Genomic DNA, 18,892 nt, shown 5'->3' with positions numbered 1-18,892 from the left:
AGCTGGAAAGGTGATTGGCGAAAGTGATACAGAGCTGGAGAAGGGAAAGGATCATGGGGTGGAAGGCCTTGGGAGAAAGAAAGGGGGAGAGGGGGAAGCACCAGAGGGAGATGGAGAACAGGCAGAGTGATGGGCAGAGAGAGAGAAAAAAAACCGAACAACTAAATATGTCAGGGATGGAGTAAGAAGGGGGGGGGGGGGCATTAATGGAAGTTAAAGAAGTCACTGTTCATGCCATCAGGTTGGAGGCTACCCAGCCGGTATATAAGGTGCTAGTATATACTCCCAGTCTGCTTCCGGTCTCACCAATATATAAAAGGCCACACTGGGAGTACCGGATGCAGTATACCACACCAGCCGACTCACAGGTGAAGTGTTGCCTCACCTGGAAGGACTGTCTAGGGCCTTGAATGGTGGTGAGGGATAGGGTTCCCCTTGTCGCCCGCCACCCCACTCGGGATAGGGTTCCCCTTGTCCTCACCTACCACCCCACCAGCCTCCAGGTCCAACGTATAATTCTCCGTAACTTCCGCCACCTCCAACGGGATCCCACTGCCAAGCACATCTTTCCCTCCCCCCCCCCTTTCTGCTTTCCGCAGGGATCACTTCCTACGTGACTCCCTTGTCCACTTGTCCCCTCCATCCCTTCCCACCGATCTCCCTCCTGGTACTTATCCTTGTAAGTGGAACAAGTGCTACACCTGCCCTTACACTTCCTCCCTCACCACCATTCAGGGCCCCAGACAGTCCTTCCATCTCCATCTCCCTCTGGTGCTTCCCCCTCTCCCCCTTTCTTTCTCCCGAGGCCTCCTGTCCCATGATCCTTTCCCTTCTCCAGCTCTGTATCACTTTCGGCAATCACCTTTCCAGCTCTTAGCTTCATCCCACCCCCTCCAGTCTTCTCCTATCATTTTGCATTTTCCCCTCCCCCCACTACTTTCAAATCTCATACTATCTTTCCTTTCAGTTAGTCCTGATGAAGGGTCTCGGCCCGAAACGTCGACAGTGCTTCTCCTTATAGATGCTGCCTGGCCTGCTGTGTCCACCAGCATTTTGTGTGTGTTGTTAGTGCAAAGGTGCCAGGTGGAAAAAGTGCAAAAACTGCCCAAAAGTTGTGAAGAAGAAAAATATTTACAAATAGACAAATTCAAAATGAACATGTATGAACAAAAATTTACAAATATACTGAGGCTTTCCCCATGGCACACTTTGTCTTTAATTTTCCAATATAACTTCACCAACCATCAACTTCAACCTCCACATCTCTCTAGCAAAGTCACACTGAGGGTTTAAATCTGCCTCTTCCTGGTCCAGAAGGACCAAGGAATTCTACTATTGGTCTGGGGGTGGGTGGTGGGAATGATAATCAAGTGACCAGACCATAATAATTATTACAGATGCAGAATTGGAACATTTTAAACGGGGATTCTAACATCCTACAGTTACAGTTTTATTCCACAACAAATGTCTTAGTTAAACCCACATGCTCAGATGAATATAAAAGAATATTGACTCTCCACCAGTGTTGTTGCCTGTGTAGGATGTGGTGCACCTGCTCATACTAACCCAGGTATTAATTTAGGATGCCCTAAGCTGTCCCTTGGGTCTTTTAGGACCGTTCTGTGGTCTACAGACTAATGGAAACAAGCTGGTGTGAGTAAAAATAAATGAAACTGTTTGGAATGCCTGTGTCTAGAACCCTCATTTTTATGAGTTATAAACCAGTAGAGCATGTTAACTGAAGGGGTTGTTTTGATTTGCCAAGCTAGCGATTGTTTTACTGATGGGGTGTGTAAATGGTGAACTCCCAAGAATTGCAGAACAAGAGGGCAAAGTTGTGTGAACTACTGAGGAAACTACTGAGGGACAGAACAAGGAGAAGTGACTAACTGAGCAAAGGGGCAATGTTAGCAGGAGAATTAGCATTGCCAATCTGTTCTGTCACAGTCAGGATGCTATTCGTTGACAAGAGCTCAGTGTTAGCCATCATTCCCACAATCCTGATTGATAAGTTACAGAACCTGGGCCTCTGTACCTCCCTCAGCTGTTGGATCCTGTACTCCCTAACTGGAAGACCACAATCTGTGTGGATTGGTGATAATATCTCCTTCTCATTGACGATCAACACTGGTGCACACCTCAGGGGTGTGTACCTAGCCCACTGCTCTACTCTTTCTACACTCATGACTGTGTGGCTAGGTGTAGCTCAAATGGCATCTATAAATTTGCTCATGATACAACCATTATTGGTAGAATCTCAGGGGGAGATGAGAGGGCGTACAGGAGTGAGAAATACCAGCTAGTTGAGTGGTGTCGCAGCAATAACCTTGTACTCAATGTCAGTAAAACAAAAGAGCTGATTGTGAACTTGATTGTGAAGACTATGGAACACATACCAGTCACAGAGGATCAGAAGTGGAAAGAGTGAGCAATTTCAAGTTCCTGGGTGTCAAGATCTCTGAGGATCTAACCTGGTCCCAACATATTGATGCAGCTATAAAGAAGGCAAGAAAGTGGCTATATTTCATTAGGAGTTTGAAGAGATTTGGTTTGTCAACTAAAACATTTGAAAACTTCTGTAGATGTGCCACGGAGAGCATTCTGACAGGCTGCATCACTGTCTGGTACAGTGTGGGGGGAGGGCTATCTACAGAAAGTTGTAAAATTGGTCAGCTCCATCTTGGGTACTAGACTGCATAATACCCAAGACATCTTCAAGGAGTGGTGCCTCAGAAAGGTGACGTCCATTATTAAGGACCCATCATTCAAGACATGCCCTCTTCTCATTGTTATCATAAGAAAGGAAGTACAGAAGCGTGAAGGCACACACTTGGTGATTCAGGAATAGCTCATTTCCCTCTGCCATACAATTCCTAAATAGATATTGAACCCATGAACACTACCTCACTTTTTAAAAATATATATTATTTCTGTTTTTACACTATTCTAATCAATACTTTAATTGATTTGCTTTTTTTAAAATCCTTCTTACTTTTATTATGTATTGCATTGAAATACTGCTGCAAAGTTAACAAGTTTCATGACACATGCTGGTGATAATAAATCTGATTCTAATTCTGGTAATGTGTAGTTTTGGTTACCTACCTTCAGGGAAGATGTAAAATATGATTGCAGAGGAAATTTACAAGGATGTTGCTAGGACTTGAGGACCTAAGTTATGGGGAAAGTTTGAATGGGTTAGCACTTTATTCCTTGCATTATATATATATACACACACACACACACACATATATACAGTGGCATGCAAAAGTTTGGACACCCCAGTCAAAATTTCTGTTACTGTGAATAGCTAAGCGAGTAAAAGATGACCTGCTTTCCAGAAGGCATAAAGTTAAAGATGACACATTTCTTTAATATTTTAAGCAAGATTACTTTTTTATTTCCATCTTTTACAGTTTCAAAATAACAAAAAAGGAAAAGGGCCCAAAGCAAAAGTTAGTCAGTACTTAGTAACACCCCCTTTGGGAAGTATCACAGCTTGTAAACACTTTCTGTAACTAGCTAAGAGTCTTTCAATTCTTGTTTGGGGGATTTTCGTCCATTCTTTCTTGCAAAAGGCTTCTTGTTCTGTGAGATTCTTGGGCTGTCTTGCATGCACTGCTCTTTTGAAGCCTATCCACAGATTTTCGATGATATTTACTTCGGGGGACTGTTAGGGACATGGAAAAACCTTCAGCTTGCGCCTTATGAGGTAGTCCATTGTGGATTTTGAGGTGTGTTTAGGATCATTATCCTGTTGTAGAAGCCATCCTCTTTTCATCTTCAGCTTTTTTACAGACAGTGTGATGTTTGCTTCCAGAATTCGCTGGTATTTACCGTAGATTCCGGATTATAAGCCGCTACTTTTTTCCCACGCTTTGAACAGCTTTGAACACTGTGGCCTTTACTACGGTGCGGCTAATGCATGGTTTTTTTTCATGCCGCCAAAAACATTTTGCCTCGTAACAGTAGACCAATAAAATTGATGAGTAGTTCACAGAGGTCCAATGAAATTGTACGATAAATCAAGCGCACTTTCACAATTAAATTATTGTAAATCAGTCATTTGTACTCACCCTCATCAACATGGAAAACACTCGAAGAAAAGCATTGTGCTGCCTTTATGGCAGTTATTTAGTTTATAATATTTTCGCTTAGTAATTCATTTGTTAGTATTTTCTAGTTAAAGTTAGAAGTGTTTTAAGTATATTTGTTTTCTGTACTACATCCCGGGATGCTATGACGTCACATCCGGTTTCGCCGCGTCTTGTGGGGAAAATACCAGTTTGCGATAAACGGAAAGGAGGGGGCGAGCGCATTAGACCCGCGCGATGATGCAGCTTTTAAGTTAAAGGCGATCAATAACTTTTCCTGGTAGGCTGCAGTATATATTTTTTTACCAGTCGTTAGGAGATATTGGAATGTTGTTCGTGCACTGTTCAGTAAAGAAGTATACGCAACGTAATTTGTGTGTTACCGATACGTATGTATATTTAAAAGTAGCCGTGTTACAGGCACGGTTCAAAAAAAAGCATTTGCAATATGTATTTGTTTATGTTACCATATGGATTTAATTAAAAGTTAAAAAATCCTCACGTGTAATATCTTTCTGTGTAAATATCTCATATTACAACGTGGGACACCTGCGGCTTAAAATCCGGTGTGGCTTGTACAAGTACAAAATTGATTTTCTTTCTAAAATTAGAGCCTGCGGCTTTTAATCAGGTGCGCTCTGTAGTACGGAATCTACGGTAATTGAATTCATTCTTCCCTCTACCAGTAAAATGTTCCCTGTGCCACTGGCTGCAACACAAGCCCAAAGCATGATCGATCCACCCCCGTGCTTAACAGTTGGAAAGGTGTTCTTTTCATGAAATTCTGCACCCTTTTTTCTCCAAACATACTTTTGCTCATTGAGGTCAAAAGTTCTATTTTAACTTCATCAGTCCACAGGACTTGTTTCTAAAATGCTTCAGGCTTGTTTAGATGTTCCTTTGCAAACTTCTGATGCTGAATTTTGTGGTGAGGACGCAGGAAAAGTTTTCTTCTGATGACTCTTCCATGAAGGTCATATTTGTGCAGGTGTCGTTGCACAGTAGAACAGTGTACCACCTCTCCAGAGTCTGCTAAATCTTCCTGAAGGTCTTTTGCAGTCAAACGGGGGTTTTGATTTGCCTTTCTAGCAATCCTATGAGCAGTTCTCTCAGAAAGTTTTCTTGGTCTTCCAGACCTCAATTTGACCTTCACCGTTCCTGTTAACTGCCATTTCTTAATTACATTATGAACTGAGGAACCGGCTACCTGAAAAAGCTTTGCTATCTTCTTATAGCCTTCTCCTGCTTTGTGGGCATCATTTATTTTAATTTTCAGAGTGCTAGGCAGCTACTTAGAGGAGCCCATGGCTGCTGATTGTTGGGACAAGGTTTGAGGAGTCAGGGTATTTATAAAGCTTTGAAATTTGCGTCACCTGGCCTTTCCTAATGATGACTGTGAACAAGCCACAGCCCTAACAAGCTAATTAAGGTCTGAGACCTCGGTAAGAGTTATCTGAGAGCTCAAATCTCTTGGACTGTATTCCTTTGAATGTAGAAGATTGAAGGGAGATTTGATAGAGGTATACAAAATTATGAGGATAAATTAGATAGTTAAATGTAAGCAGCTTTTCCACTGAGGTTGCGTAGGACTACAACTAGAGGTCATGGGTTGAGGATGAAAGATAAAATGTTTAAGGGGAACATGAGGGGGATCTTCTTCACTCAGAGGGTGATGAAAGTAGAATGAGCTGCCAGCACAAATGGTGGATGCAGGTCAGTTTCAACATTTAAGAGAAATTTGGATAGGCACATGGATGGGGGGGGGGGGGATAAAGAGGGCTATGGTCTTGGTCAGGTCAATGGGACTAGGTAGATAAATCATTTGGCATGAAATAGATGACCCGAAAGGCCTGTTTCTGTGCTTTTGTGTTCAATGACTCTATAAACAATTGATATTTTATCTCTCTCCCCTTTTGTACGATATTAATAATGAAACTTAAGGGTAATGTAAGGAGAAAATCCTATACCTTTTTTGGTCATTTCACACTATGGCATGAAGTGAAATCCCACCCTTTGAGATAGAGTGTGGAAAACTGTGGAGATACAGGTGAAGTGAACTCAAAGGGAAGAATGAAGGTCAGTAGGAGCAGGACCAGGAAGAGTGATGGAAAACAAAGGCAGATACATCAGGAATTCCAAAAGAACAAACAAGTAGGTGGTTAAAGAGAAATTGAAAATTCCTCTGTTCATATAGAATGCAGGTAATGAGAGAGTGAGAGGCAGAAGTAGAATTGGAACTGCGGGGTGAGAGTGGTAACATATCTTCCCTACATTGAATTAAATTGACTTTATTTCTTACAACCTTCACATACATGAGGAGTAACAATTTTTACATTGTCTCCATCTGAATGTGCAATGTGCAAGTTATAGTAATTTGTAATAAATAGTATGTACAGCAAGATATACAACAGAACAGTCCATATAGCCTAGAAATACAATTGCATCAGCGTGAATTAATCAGGCTGATGGCCTGGTGGAAAAAGCTGTCCCAGAGCCTGTTGGTCCTGGCTTTAATGCTGCGGTACCTTTTCCTGTAATGGTAGCGGCTGGAACAGTTTGTGGACAGACTTAGATCCCCAATGATCCTTTGGGCCCTTTTTATGCACCTGTCTTTGTAAGTGTCCTGAATAGTGGGAAGTTCACATCAGCAGATGCGCTGGGCTGTCTGCAGAGCCCTATGATTGAGAGTAGTACAATTCCTATGCCAGGCAGTGATACAGCCAGTCAGGATGTTCTCAATTGTGTCCCTGTAGAAAAACCTTAGGATTTGGGAACTCATGCCGAACTTCTTTAATTCTCTGAGATTAAAGAGGTGCTGTTGTGCTTTTTTCACCACACAGCTGGTATGTACAGACCAAGTTAGATCCTCTGTGTTGTATATACTGAGGAACTTGAAAGTGTTCACCCTCTCAACCCCAGATCCATTGACATCTATAGGGTTGAGCCTGTCTCCGTTCCTCCTATAGTCCACAACCAGCTGCTTTGTTTTTGCAACATTGAGGGAGAGGTTGTTTTCTTGACACCACTGTCAGGGTGATGACTTCTTCTCTGTAGGCTACCTCATTATTATTTGAGATAAAACCAGTCAATGTAATATCATCTGCAAATTTACTTAGCAGATTGGAGCTGTGGGTGGTTACACAGTCACAGGTATACAGAGAGTAAACGAGGGGGCTTAGGACACAGCCCTGGGGGGCTCGTTTTGAGGGACAGAGGAAACTTTTTCCATCTGCTGGCGATCTGACTAAGTCCAGGATCCAGCTGCACAAAGCAGGGAGAAGGCCATAATTTTGATAGCCTCATAATCAAAGAGAGACACGGACTATAAAAGTTCAGAAGATGAAGGAGTTAGAGAAAGATGGAATAGAGAAAAATGTGTAATTGGAATGACAGTATTCTGTGGTTTGGGAGTGAATTAGCAGTGTGGGAGTGTGTTTGTGTGGTATAACATTGCTGGCTTACATGCTATTAGTGAGTGACATGGCAGTAATTTTCACAGTGCAAGCGTGTACCTGCAGTATGGGAAGTCCTTTCTGATGGAAATACATTTGGATTGTATAATCAGTGTGAGAATACAAATGTGTCAGTTGTTCACATATGAAGGGGCACACAATACTAAAGCACTTCTGGCTTCAATCATTGTCTTTTGTGGCAGGAACGGCTTTCTCTGTTTGGATTTGCTGTTCGATACAAGAGAAATGGAGGAGCTGAACTTTCGGATCATAATTCCAGTCAAGGATCACTAGGTAACTGTTGGTTGTGTTCAGTTTGACAAAATTCATAGAAGTTAATATTTTCTTTGGCACATACATTCTCTACAAAACACCCTTATTCAAAGGTGTGACATTTTAAATTAAATAAGGCAGTAGGTTTATAACAGAAACAAACATGACCAATAATGAAGACAGTGGGGCAATCTGTCAGCACCAACATTTGGGAAAGAAAGTGGCGATGCAGGGTTCAAATAAACTCAAACTGGGAGGCTGAAAAGTTGCTGAAGGAAGTTGCTGGCTTACATACTATTAGTAAATGGCATGGCAATAATTTTCACAGTGCAAGCATGTATCTGCAGTATGGAAAGGGTCTTATGTAAATAATCTTGTTGAAATGCCTTGTTATAGACAGAAATAAACAAACTGCTGGTGAAATTCAGTGGGCCAAACACTATCTGTGGGAGGAAGTGAATTAAGATCATAAGACCATAAGATATAGGAGCAGAATTAAATTTGGCCCATCGAGTCTGCTCTGCCATTTCATCATTGCTGATCCATTTCCCTCTCAGCGCCAGTCTCCTGCCTTCTCTTCATATCCCTTCATGCCCTGACTAATTAGGAATCTATCAATCTTTGCCTTGCATATACCCAATGATTTGGCCTCCACAGCCACCTGTGGCAACGAATTCCACCGATTTTTGAAGTTTTGGGACAAAACCCTGCATCAGAAACCCATCAGGGTTTCGACATGCAATATCAACATTTTCTTTCTTTCTACATTTGCTACTTCACCTAAGTTCTTCCAACAAATTGTTCTGTTGCTTCATATTCCAGCACATGCAGTCACTTACGTGTCCATTAGTATAGACAGAATGTGATCTAAAAATAAAGTGAAGAATTTTAAAAGAAAATTACTAAAGCTGATCATTTCAGTTTTGGATGATTTTTAAGCCATAACCACAACAATGAAATTGATGAAAGTGGCCTGGAGCTAGCTCTACATCAATTTGCCAGGATGTTCCAAACAAGCACACAACTCCTCATTTGCTTGAACAAGTAGAGTCGGAATCAGGTTTAATATCTCCACATGTGGCCATAAAGCAAGAAACCTGAAAGAACCTAATTAAAACATAATAAAAATAAAATACCAACAAGTGATGCACAAGTGAAAGGGGTAAAAAAAGACAAATCATGCAAACAATTGAAGCGAGTGACATGCAGTATATGTATAAAAGTCCAATTAAATAAATAGTGCAAAAACAGAAATAAAAAAGTAGTGAGGTAGTGACCATGGGTTCAATGTCCATTCAGAAATTGGATGGCGGGGGGAAGAAGCTGTTCCTGAATAATAATAATGAGTGTGTATAATCATAATCAGGCTTCTGTACCTCCTTACTGATGGTAGCAATGAGAAGAGGGCATGTCCTGAGTGATGGGGGTCCTTAATAATGGATGCTGCATTTTTGAGGCACCACTCCTTGAAGATGTCCTGATGCTGGGGAGGCTAGTGCCCATGATGGAGCTGACTGAGTTTACAATTCTCTGCAGCTTATTTCAATCTTTTGCAGTAGCACCTCTATTCCATACTGATGCAGTCAGCCAGAATCCTCTCCATGGTACATCTGTAGAAATTTGCAAGTGTCTTTAGTGACGTACCAATTCTCCTCAAACTCCTAAAAGACCTAACATAAGATATCTGCTTAATTTGCCTACACCCCAAGAAATTGTTCCATCGAAGTAAGAATCAGATCTTTTTTTTCATGCATCTACTAAGTTAGATCATGGGATTTTTTTGGGGATAAAAGTTCTTCCGCTAACAACGCATCTTCAATAATGCCTCCATTCACTGTTTGTAGCAGCATGAATATGATAAAAACAATTTCACCCTAATATCTTCTGCTTTTTCATGAGACTTTATTTATTTGTTTATAGGATAGATCATTTACATACTGATTCATTGAATTAAGACTCTACCTGGGGAAAGGATCACAGATAATTACTTACAAGTTGAACTGATGCTCAAATGTGACCAGTCTTTTCTTATAACTAACACTAATGGGAATCAGCCTAGACTGAATGTCTCCCTGTATTTATTTATTTATTGATTGATTGATTGAGATACAGTGCAGACCAGAATGTTCCAACCCTTCCAACCGCGCCACCCAGCAATCCCCAATTTAACCCGAGCCAAATCACAGGACAATTTACAATGATCAATTAACCTACCAACCAGAACATCTTTGGACTGTAGGAGGAAACTGGAGTGCCTGGAGGAAACCCATGTGGTCATGGGGAGAACATACAAATTCCTTACAGACAGTGGTGGGAATTGAATCTGTGTCTGTTACACAGGGGCGAAGGAGGAGAACCCAAGTGCAGGACACTGGCACGTCAACTCAGTTGGGGAGGCTGGTGTAGACCTGAACGTAGAGCAGGAAACCAGAGGAATTTTGACAAGGAGACAGGATTCACAGGGACTCTCTAGAAACTAGAGCGGAACTTAGAACTACCAGTTCTAATCGGAACACGGAACGAAGTATCACACGAGAATTGACCAACGAACTGGCAACCTGTGATAGAGTTGCCATCGTATTTATTTCCCAGTCTCTGATGAAGACCAGATGTACGGTAATTGGGTAACTAGCAGCAATTGACTGAAATTGGGGCATGATCAGGGAGAAAGAAGTGTTAAAGGGGAACGGCCAACCGGAACCATGACAGTACCCCCGCCCCCCCCCCCCCAATGGGAGCCTCCCGGCGTTCCTCCAGGCCTGTCTGGATGGTCCCGATGGAAGTCCTGGATGAGGGAAGGGTCTAGGATAAAGGAGCGGGGGACCCAGGAACGCTCTTCAGGACCGTACCACTCCTAGTCCACCAGGTATTGGAAGCTCCTGCCCCAACGGCACACATCTAGCAGTCGTCAGACGGTGTATGCTGGATGGTTGTCGATGAGCCGGGCAGGGGGAGGAGTCTCAGCTGGGGGACACAAAGGGCTGACGGAGACTGGTTTCAACTGAGACACGTGAAAGGTTGGGTGAATATGCATGGACTTTGGCAGCGCGAGGCGGACTGCTGTGGGATTGATAATCCTATCGACCTTGGATGGTCCCAGGAAGCGGTGGGGGGGTGGGGGGGGGGGGAGTTTCCTATGTTCGCATTTGTGAGAGATGTCCTGGAGGAAAGCCACACCATCTGCCCCGGTTGGTACTCCGGCGCTGGAGTCCGGTGTCGGTCGGCCATTTTCTTATTTTGATTTGTTGATTTCAGTAGGACCGTGTGAGTCTCCTCCCAAATCTTCCAGCACTGATTAACCTTGTTCCAAACCAACGGTTTCCTGTGCGGGGAACAGCTGGGGTTAGTACCCAAGGGAGCACGCGAACGGGAACCTCCCAATGGCAGAGCTCACCAGGGAGCTGTGGGCGTACTCAACCCACGGGAGATGGTCGCTCCAGGTTGACGGGTGGTTTGCCGTTACACAACGTAACGTTGCCTCCAGGTCTTGGTTGACCCGTTCCGTCTGGGGTGGAAGCCGGACGACAGGCTGACAGTTGCACCTAAGGCTTGACAGAAGGCCTTCCATAACCTGTGAGACAAACTGGGGATCTTGATCGGAGATGATGTCCGCGGGGATTCCGTGGATGTGGAAGACGTGGTGGACGAGAAGATCTGCAGTCTCCTGCGTGGGAGGTAGTTTAGGGAGGGCCACAAAATGCACTGACTTGGAGAAACGATCCACCACAGTGAGTATGGCAGTGTCTCCATGTGAAGAGGGTAGACCGGTGATGGAATCTAAAGCGATATGAGACCAGGGACGCCCAGGTACAGGTAGGGGACGGAGTAATCCCGCAGGTGGCCGATGGGAGGCTTTTCCACGGGCGCAGACGGAACATGCGGAAACATAGGAACGGGTGTCAGCGTCCATGGAGGGCCACCAGAAATGCCTCTTCAGGAGGGTCAGGGTCCAATTGACTCCAGGATGGCAGGCAAAGCGAGAAGTGTGCCCCCACTGTAGGACCCGTGATTGAACAGCATCGGGTACAAAGAGGCGATTGGGAGGTCCGGTGCTTGGGTCGGGTTGCGTCCTTTGAGCCTCTTTGACTTTGGACTCGATCTCCCAGGTGAGGGCAGCCACTACACAGGATGGTGGAAGAATGGTCCCGGGGTTGGGAAGATCCTCCTCGGAAACGTATTGACGGGAGAGGGCATCGGGCTTCCCGTTCTTGGACCCCGGACGATAGGTGAGGGAGAACCTGAACCGGCTAAAAAATAATGCCCAACAGGCCTGGCGGGAATTCAGGCGTTTGGCGGTCTGGATATATTCAAGGTTCTTGTGGTCTGTCCAGACGATGAATGGGTGTTCCGACCCCTCCAATCATTGCCTCCACTCTTCCAACGCCAGTTTGACCGCTAATAGCTCCTGGTTCCCCACGTCGTAGTTTCGTTCAGTGGGAGACTAAGTAATATAAAATCCACATTATAATGTATTTCTCAAGATAGGTATATCACCATGTACATTTGCTTCCATTTAGCTTCTCAACATATTTAAAGTTAGCCAAACCTTATAGCTCTTCTGAAGGGGGTGAGGACTGTCTTTGGGAAACTCCTGGTCTCCTCCTGGTATATTTCTCTGGGCCTCCTCCAGTCTCCTTCTCGATTCTCGCAGTATTTCCCAAACGGAGCGGGATAATTCCTCAGCCAGGCTTTCCCTCGTTTTGGTGATGCTGACAGGCAACCCTCTGGCCTCCATGTCTGTAGTTGCCTCTTCCACTGTCTGGTACAACTACGTCCCGTTGTCATAAAACAGTCGAAGTTTAGCAGGGTATGGAGTTTGAAATCTAATCTTGTTTTGCTTTAGTACTCGCTTTCCTTCAGAGTATTCTTTGTGTTTCTGCAGGACCGCAGGGGGGTAATCTTGGTCGAAATATATTAATTTATTGTTGAAAAATACTCTCTTCTTATCCCAGGCCCTTCGTAGAATCTCTGCCTTGGTGCTGTACCAAAGGAATTTAATTATTATTGAGCGTGGCTTTCTATCTTGGGTAGGTTTCGGGACGAGCACGCGGTGGGCTCTTTCGACTTCCAGCTCCATAGCAGAGGGAAGCTCCAGTGCGTCCCGCAGTAACTTTCCGACAAACTCCGTCATAGACGAGCCCTCCGCTCCTTCGGGAACGTTATAGATTCTGATATTTTTCCGCCATGATCTTCCCTTCAGGTCAAGCAGTTTGCCTTCGGGGGGACATCACGTGATGACGTAGGATTGAGACGCAGGGACCCAGCTCTCCCGTAAAAAGTTAATAAATTAATGTTTAAATGAAGAAAAGTTAGTCAATACTTTCTAAAAGTTACTTATAAACGACTCCGGACTGTGTCAAGCTATGCCTCAAGGAAGGAAGATGAAGAAAACTAATACCGGGAAGACTACGCAAGTTGGAACAAGAACAAGGCCCACGTCTACCGAGGAACCGCGGTCTTAGGTACATTATATCACCGGCGATACGGAACAGGAGACTGTGGCAACATTGGCCACAGGAAAAGACCATCGTGAGCTGCACAAACACGAAGGATGGAGCATGCGCAAATGGGAGCAACAAGAACTACAAAGCCCAGCTACCACTGCAACTGAAAGTGATAGCGAATCAGAGGGAGAGTCAAATCTCTCGGAAGGATCTGCTGAAGGAGATAAAAGTCCTTCTAGAAATATAGAAAAGACTTTGAGGCAAATAATGCGTAAATTAGACACATTAAAAGTAATTAAAAATAATCAAAAAATACTCGAAAAAAAATGACCAATATGGAGACTATGCTTGATAAAATGGCAAAGAGACAGGAAAAAATGGAAAAAAGAATTACGGACTTGGAAACTACAACGGAAGATATGGTTGAAAGAATGGACAAAATGGAAAAGGAAAATACTGTTTGGACATCAGAAAGAAAACAATTTATGGAAAAAATTGATAAGCTTGAAAATCTCAGTAGACGAAATAATATTAAAATTGTTGGACTTAAAGAAGATATAGAAGGAGAAGATCCAATAAATTTTTTTCAAAAATGGATCCCTAAAAAATTGAAAATGGAAAGAGAAACTCCAATTGAGATTGAAAGGGCGCATAGATCTTTAAGGTCAAGACCTCGAGCTGATCAAAACCCACGATCAATTTTGATAAAATGCTTACGATACCAAGACAAAGAAAAGATCCTGAAGGCTGCTGCCCAAAGTGCCAAAAATAGAAACGGGCCACTGATGATAGCAGGGAAACCAGTTCTTTTTTATCCGGATATAAGTTACAACCTGTTGAAGAGAAAGAAGGAATTTAACACAGTGAAAAAAGCCTTATGGGAAAAGGGTTATAAATTTACAATGCGTCATCCAGCAACACTGATAATTTTTTTGGAAGAGGGAAAATTTTTTTTTTCCGATTATCGAAAAGCGGAGGAGTTTGTACAAGAACTTCCATCTATTTGCTAATTACACATAGAGGCTTCCAAACGTGATGGATTAAAGATGAAGATAGACCCAAGGAACAGAAGTGATGGATATTATAGAAGAGAAAAGCAAAATTTTAGAAATACTAAATGAGAATAGTTTTTTTTTCTCTTCTTATACATATACTTTTTTATGTTGCGGGGGGGCTGGGAGGCTGTGGATCGGTTACTGCGGGATTCACGTGTGTAATCATGGCGGTTGCCATGACCCGTACAGCAGAGGGGGGTAATGTTGTGTTTTTTTTCCACAACATTAGTAGGGGGGTATTTTGGTTTTTTTTATATTTTAATTTTTTTCTATCTTTTTGCCTGGATGATTGGTGGGGACACAGATAGCAACATGGAGATTTTTATAAAGATTTCCCAGGATACCACGAAAGTGGAAAGATTAGGTATTATTATAGATTGGAGTAATATAATAAAAAAAAATAATGACTAATCTACTAAATTTTTTAAGTTTTAATGTTAATGGGCTTAATGGGCCAGTAAAAAGAAAAAGAATTTTAACATATTAAAAAAATGAGAACTCCGTGGGGCATGTGGGGATCTTCCAACATCCAGGCATTCCCTTTTTTTTTCTTTCTTATTTTTTTTAATAGGGATGTTAGGGGGGAGGGGTTAAGGGGAGGGGGGCTGGGTAACATTTTTTTTTCATACACATTTATTCTGTAACTATTTGAAAACAATAAAAAAAAGTTTAAAAAAAAACAATAAAAATAAAAAAGCAGTTTGCCTTCTTGGTGATGTAATATTTTTATTGTCTTACTCAGAATCCGTTCCACGTTTTGAACATGATCTTCCACCTTCTCAATTCGACTCTCTGCCACCGCTATTTTTTGATTGACGTTGGCGAGTTCTGACTTAATATCCCAGAGCTGCTGTTTTATATCTTCCTGGACCTCCATTCTTTCTTTCAGGATTTCGAACACATTCGCCGCTTCGCCTGAACGAGGCCCAGCGTCCGCCTCGCTAGCACGCAGTCGGGTAGGAGAGCCGCTTGCTGCACTCCTCTCGGACGCAGGCTCCGCAGTGTCGCTTTTTTAATTTCCATTCTTTTTCCCCATTCTTGCCCCTCTTTTCAGTTCAAATATTTTTCAAAAAATATATTTGATGGGTTAACGGGGCTTAATACGCGTTTTTCCGGAGGAGCTAGTGACTTAAGCTGCCATTCTCGACGATGACGTCACCGAACCAAGTCAAGGGTTTCAAAGACAGGCGAGGTCACTGTATCCTCCCTAGGGGATAGGGCCGACGGCAGACAGGTGGCGTGGCAAAACGGGCTCCAGCTGGCTATCCTCCCGGTAGACTAATCAATGCCAGGATTATGGCGGTATAACCAGGGGTATCCAAGTACTATCGGGGCTTGAGGAGAGGAGATTAGGTTAAATTGTACCTGGTCCTGATGATTCCCAGAGAGGATCAAAGACAGTGGTGGAGTACGGTGAGTGACTCGAGCCAGAATTCTTCCGTCCAGTGCCCGGGCTTCCAGAGGGGTAGACAACGGCTCCCGAGGAATTCCGTCCTGGGCAGCTATGTCTTCATCCAACAGATTCCCCTCAGCACCAGAGTCTATCAAGGTAGACAAGGGATTGTTGGTTGTAGGTTACAGTAGCTTGGATCTGCATCCAGGCTTGGGGAACTGAAGGGAGTGTCATCTGATTCACCAGAACAGTTGGAGCAGGGGCTACACTAGGAGTGGACGGGGAAGAGAGGCTGGCTGAAGATGGTAAGGTGGGCCGTAGGATGACCTGAGGAGCGGAGTGACCAGTCTTTTCTCTCAGACGTTCTCGAAGTCAATTATCTACCCTGGTGGCTAGAGAGACCAAAGAGTCGTGTCATCCCTGGCTGCTAATTCATCTTTTATCTTGTCAGAGAGACCCCCGTCGAAACACTTCCTGTAGTGCTTCGTCATTCCACCCAGAGTTGGCCGTTAATGTTCGGAACTCTACGGAGTATATTGCTACACTTCGCGAGCCCTGACAGAGAGTCAGAAGGTGCCTAGCGGTGTCTTTCCCGCGAATGGGCTGTTGAAAAGCTTTCCTCATTTCGGAGATGAAGGTGGAAAAGGAGGAACAGACCTCTGGCTGGTTGTCCCAGATTGCGGTGGCCCATGATAAGGCATCCCCTCGTAACAGCCCCATGATGTACGCAATTTTTGATCTGTCCAAGCTGTATGTACGTGGCTGTTGCTCAAAACCCAGAGAGCACTGCAGTAAGAAAGCCTGGCACTTCCCGAGGTCCCCAGCGTAGGGTTCTGGTTCGGGTACGTAAGGCTCTCGAGGCGATTGTGTTGCCGAGCCAAGGGGCGTAGCCATCCCAGGCTGTGCGGTTTGGTCAGACTGGGTTCGTGGAAGGGACGGAGTAAGGGGAGCGGATACCCGGTCAACCTGCTCACTGACCTTCTTTACATCCTCGGATAGGGCACGAAGATCTTTCATGACTTCTCTGAGTAGTTGCTCATGTATGCCCAGTAGGGGGCCCTGGCTAATGAGGACCTGTTGCACCGGGTCCATGTCCGCTGGGTTCATTCTGTCCAGTTCGTTCTGTTACACGGGGGCGACGGACGAGAACCCAAGTGCAGGACACTGCCATGTCGACTCAGTTGGGGAGGCTGGCGTAGACATGAACGTAAGAGCAGGAAACCAGAGGGATCTTGACAAGGAGACGGGATTCACAGGGATTCTCTAGAAACTAGAGCGGAACTTAGAACTACTGGTTCTAATCGGAACAGGGAACGAAGTATCACACGAGAATTGACCAACGAACTGGCAACCTGTGATAGAGTCACCATCGTATTTATTTCCCAGTCTCTGATGAAGGCCAGATGTACGGTAATTGGGTAACTAGCAGCAATTGACTGAAATTGGGGCATGATCAGGGAGAAAGAAGTGTTAAAGAGGAATGGCCAACCAGAACCATGACAGTGTCACTGGTACTGTAAAGAGTTGTACTAATTTAGGTGATGAAAATTGAGGACAAGACTGATTGGCTATGATGCAGTCAGAGCGTAATTATTCTTTCTCAATATTTAAATGTTGTGAATCACCACCACTGAAGCATTTGTTTCATTCCATAGAAGTTCCTTGTAACATCAAGAAAACAAAAAGATCCAAATCCAAGAATGTTGAAGATGATTGGAATGAAGTAAGTTACAGCAAAAAAATGTCACCTGTCCGAGCTAAGATACCTCTGTGGAGATTGCTGTATGAATGCTGCAGTTAGATCTTAACATCTCTGGGCTAGAATGTTCATGATGCAGGGTTTCAGTCTGAAATTTCAGTCATTCCTTTCCCTCTACAGATGCTGCTGAGTTCCTCCAGCAGATTGTTTGTGCTCCAGCATGCAGTACTCACCTTTGGTTATGTTTAATTAATCTGTGCTGAAAAGTGTGCGATTGTGAATGTTCTGAATGCAAGAATCAAGATTCACGGTTGTTTATTGTCATTCTTCAGTACAGAGCGAAATGCCTGAATCCAGAGTAACAATCATTTCATACCCCCTTATGCTCCAGTACTGAAGAAAGACCTCCAAGCGGACCACAACCTTGTCGTAGGGTTTGGAGGCTTGCATGACTCAGTGACCAGAGAGCTATGTTGGCTGGAGTCAGGACTTTATGCTTTGGCTCTTGGTAGGGTCACCCATGCCAAGCAGGTCAAAGGGTAGAGGCCAGACTAAGAGTGGTCCACCGGCTCTCCAGATTCAGGGGTTCAGGTGAGGGGTAACAACACTGACTGGTCAAAAAAAATTGTTACGGAAACATCAATGAAGAATCCTATATCTGTGTGTGATGGTATGGACAGGCAGTGATGGACGAGCTTCATTGCTGCCCTAAGTGCCAATGATGTAACAGGCAGTATGTACGCAAGTACTGAAGAATGACAATAAATAACCTTGACTCTTGAACGCAAAAAAACTTTGCTTTGACGTAGCACTACTAACACAGCAGATCAAGAGTATTAACAGTAAACAAATTGTTACTAAGTGATGTAAAGAGATCTTAGAAGATAAAACTAAAAATGCTGGAAACACTCAGCGTCTCAAGCAGAATTTGTGGAATGAGAAACCGAGTTCATATCTCTGGTCAAAGATTGTTTGTTGGAAGTAATCAGGACAAGTAGTCAAAACTTATTTAAAAGAGTGGTGGAGAAGCATAAAGGGTCAGGATGAGAATTGCAAGCCCAGGGCTGAGGGATTTGGCAGTACTGGTGGAAAAATGGAGTAAGTCTTGCACTAGAATTACGTAGTGCAGAGACCTTTGAGAGCTGGGGAATGTTCTAAAGAAAGGGAAAGATCAGACCAAGGAAGATTTCTAGACAAAAGTGAAAATTTAAGCCGCCAGAGTCAGGATTTGGTGCAGATCAGTGAATACAAGAACTGAACAAAACTGGATGTAAATTAATAGACAAGACAGTGAAGCATTAAATGAGTTTGAATCTTTGAAGAGGAGTGGTTTTAAAGTTATCCAGGAGAGCAGATGTCACATCTGAAAGTTGTAAAGGTGTTAACTGTTCTCGTGTTTAGGCCTTTGCAGTGGAGGACACTCTGACTGGATATAGGAATGAACAAGGTGTTGGAGGAGTAAGTTGCATGCCACTGAATCTC

General features: G+C 43.7%; 1 protein-coding gene across 6 annotated transcripts in view; it reads left to right on the top strand.

Annotated features, from left to right (window-relative positions):
• LOC140729248 (zinc finger CW-type PWWP domain protein 1-like) overlaps positions 1-18,892 on the top strand; it is a 215,769-nt gene that overhangs the window by 129,617 nt on the left and 67,260 nt on the right. For all 6 annotated transcript variants that reach the window (XM_073048813.1, XM_073048812.1, XM_073048811.1 and 3 more), the window contains 2 exons: positions 7,750-7,840; positions 17,367-17,434. In XM_073048813.1, the coding sequence (XP_072904914.1) occupies positions 7,750-7,840; positions 17,367-17,434 (159 nt within the window). The remainder of the gene's footprint in view (positions 1-7,749; positions 7,841-17,366; positions 17,435-18,892) is intronic.

This window comes from Hemitrygon akajei, chromosome 6 (assembly GCF_048418815.1).
Source record: "Hemitrygon akajei chromosome 6, sHemAka1.3, whole genome shotgun sequence".
Classification (NCBI taxonomy): domain Eukaryota; kingdom Metazoa; phylum Chordata; class Chondrichthyes; order Myliobatiformes; family Dasyatidae; genus Hemitrygon; species Hemitrygon akajei.
This window is presented reverse-complemented; position numbering and strand designations above follow the sequence as displayed.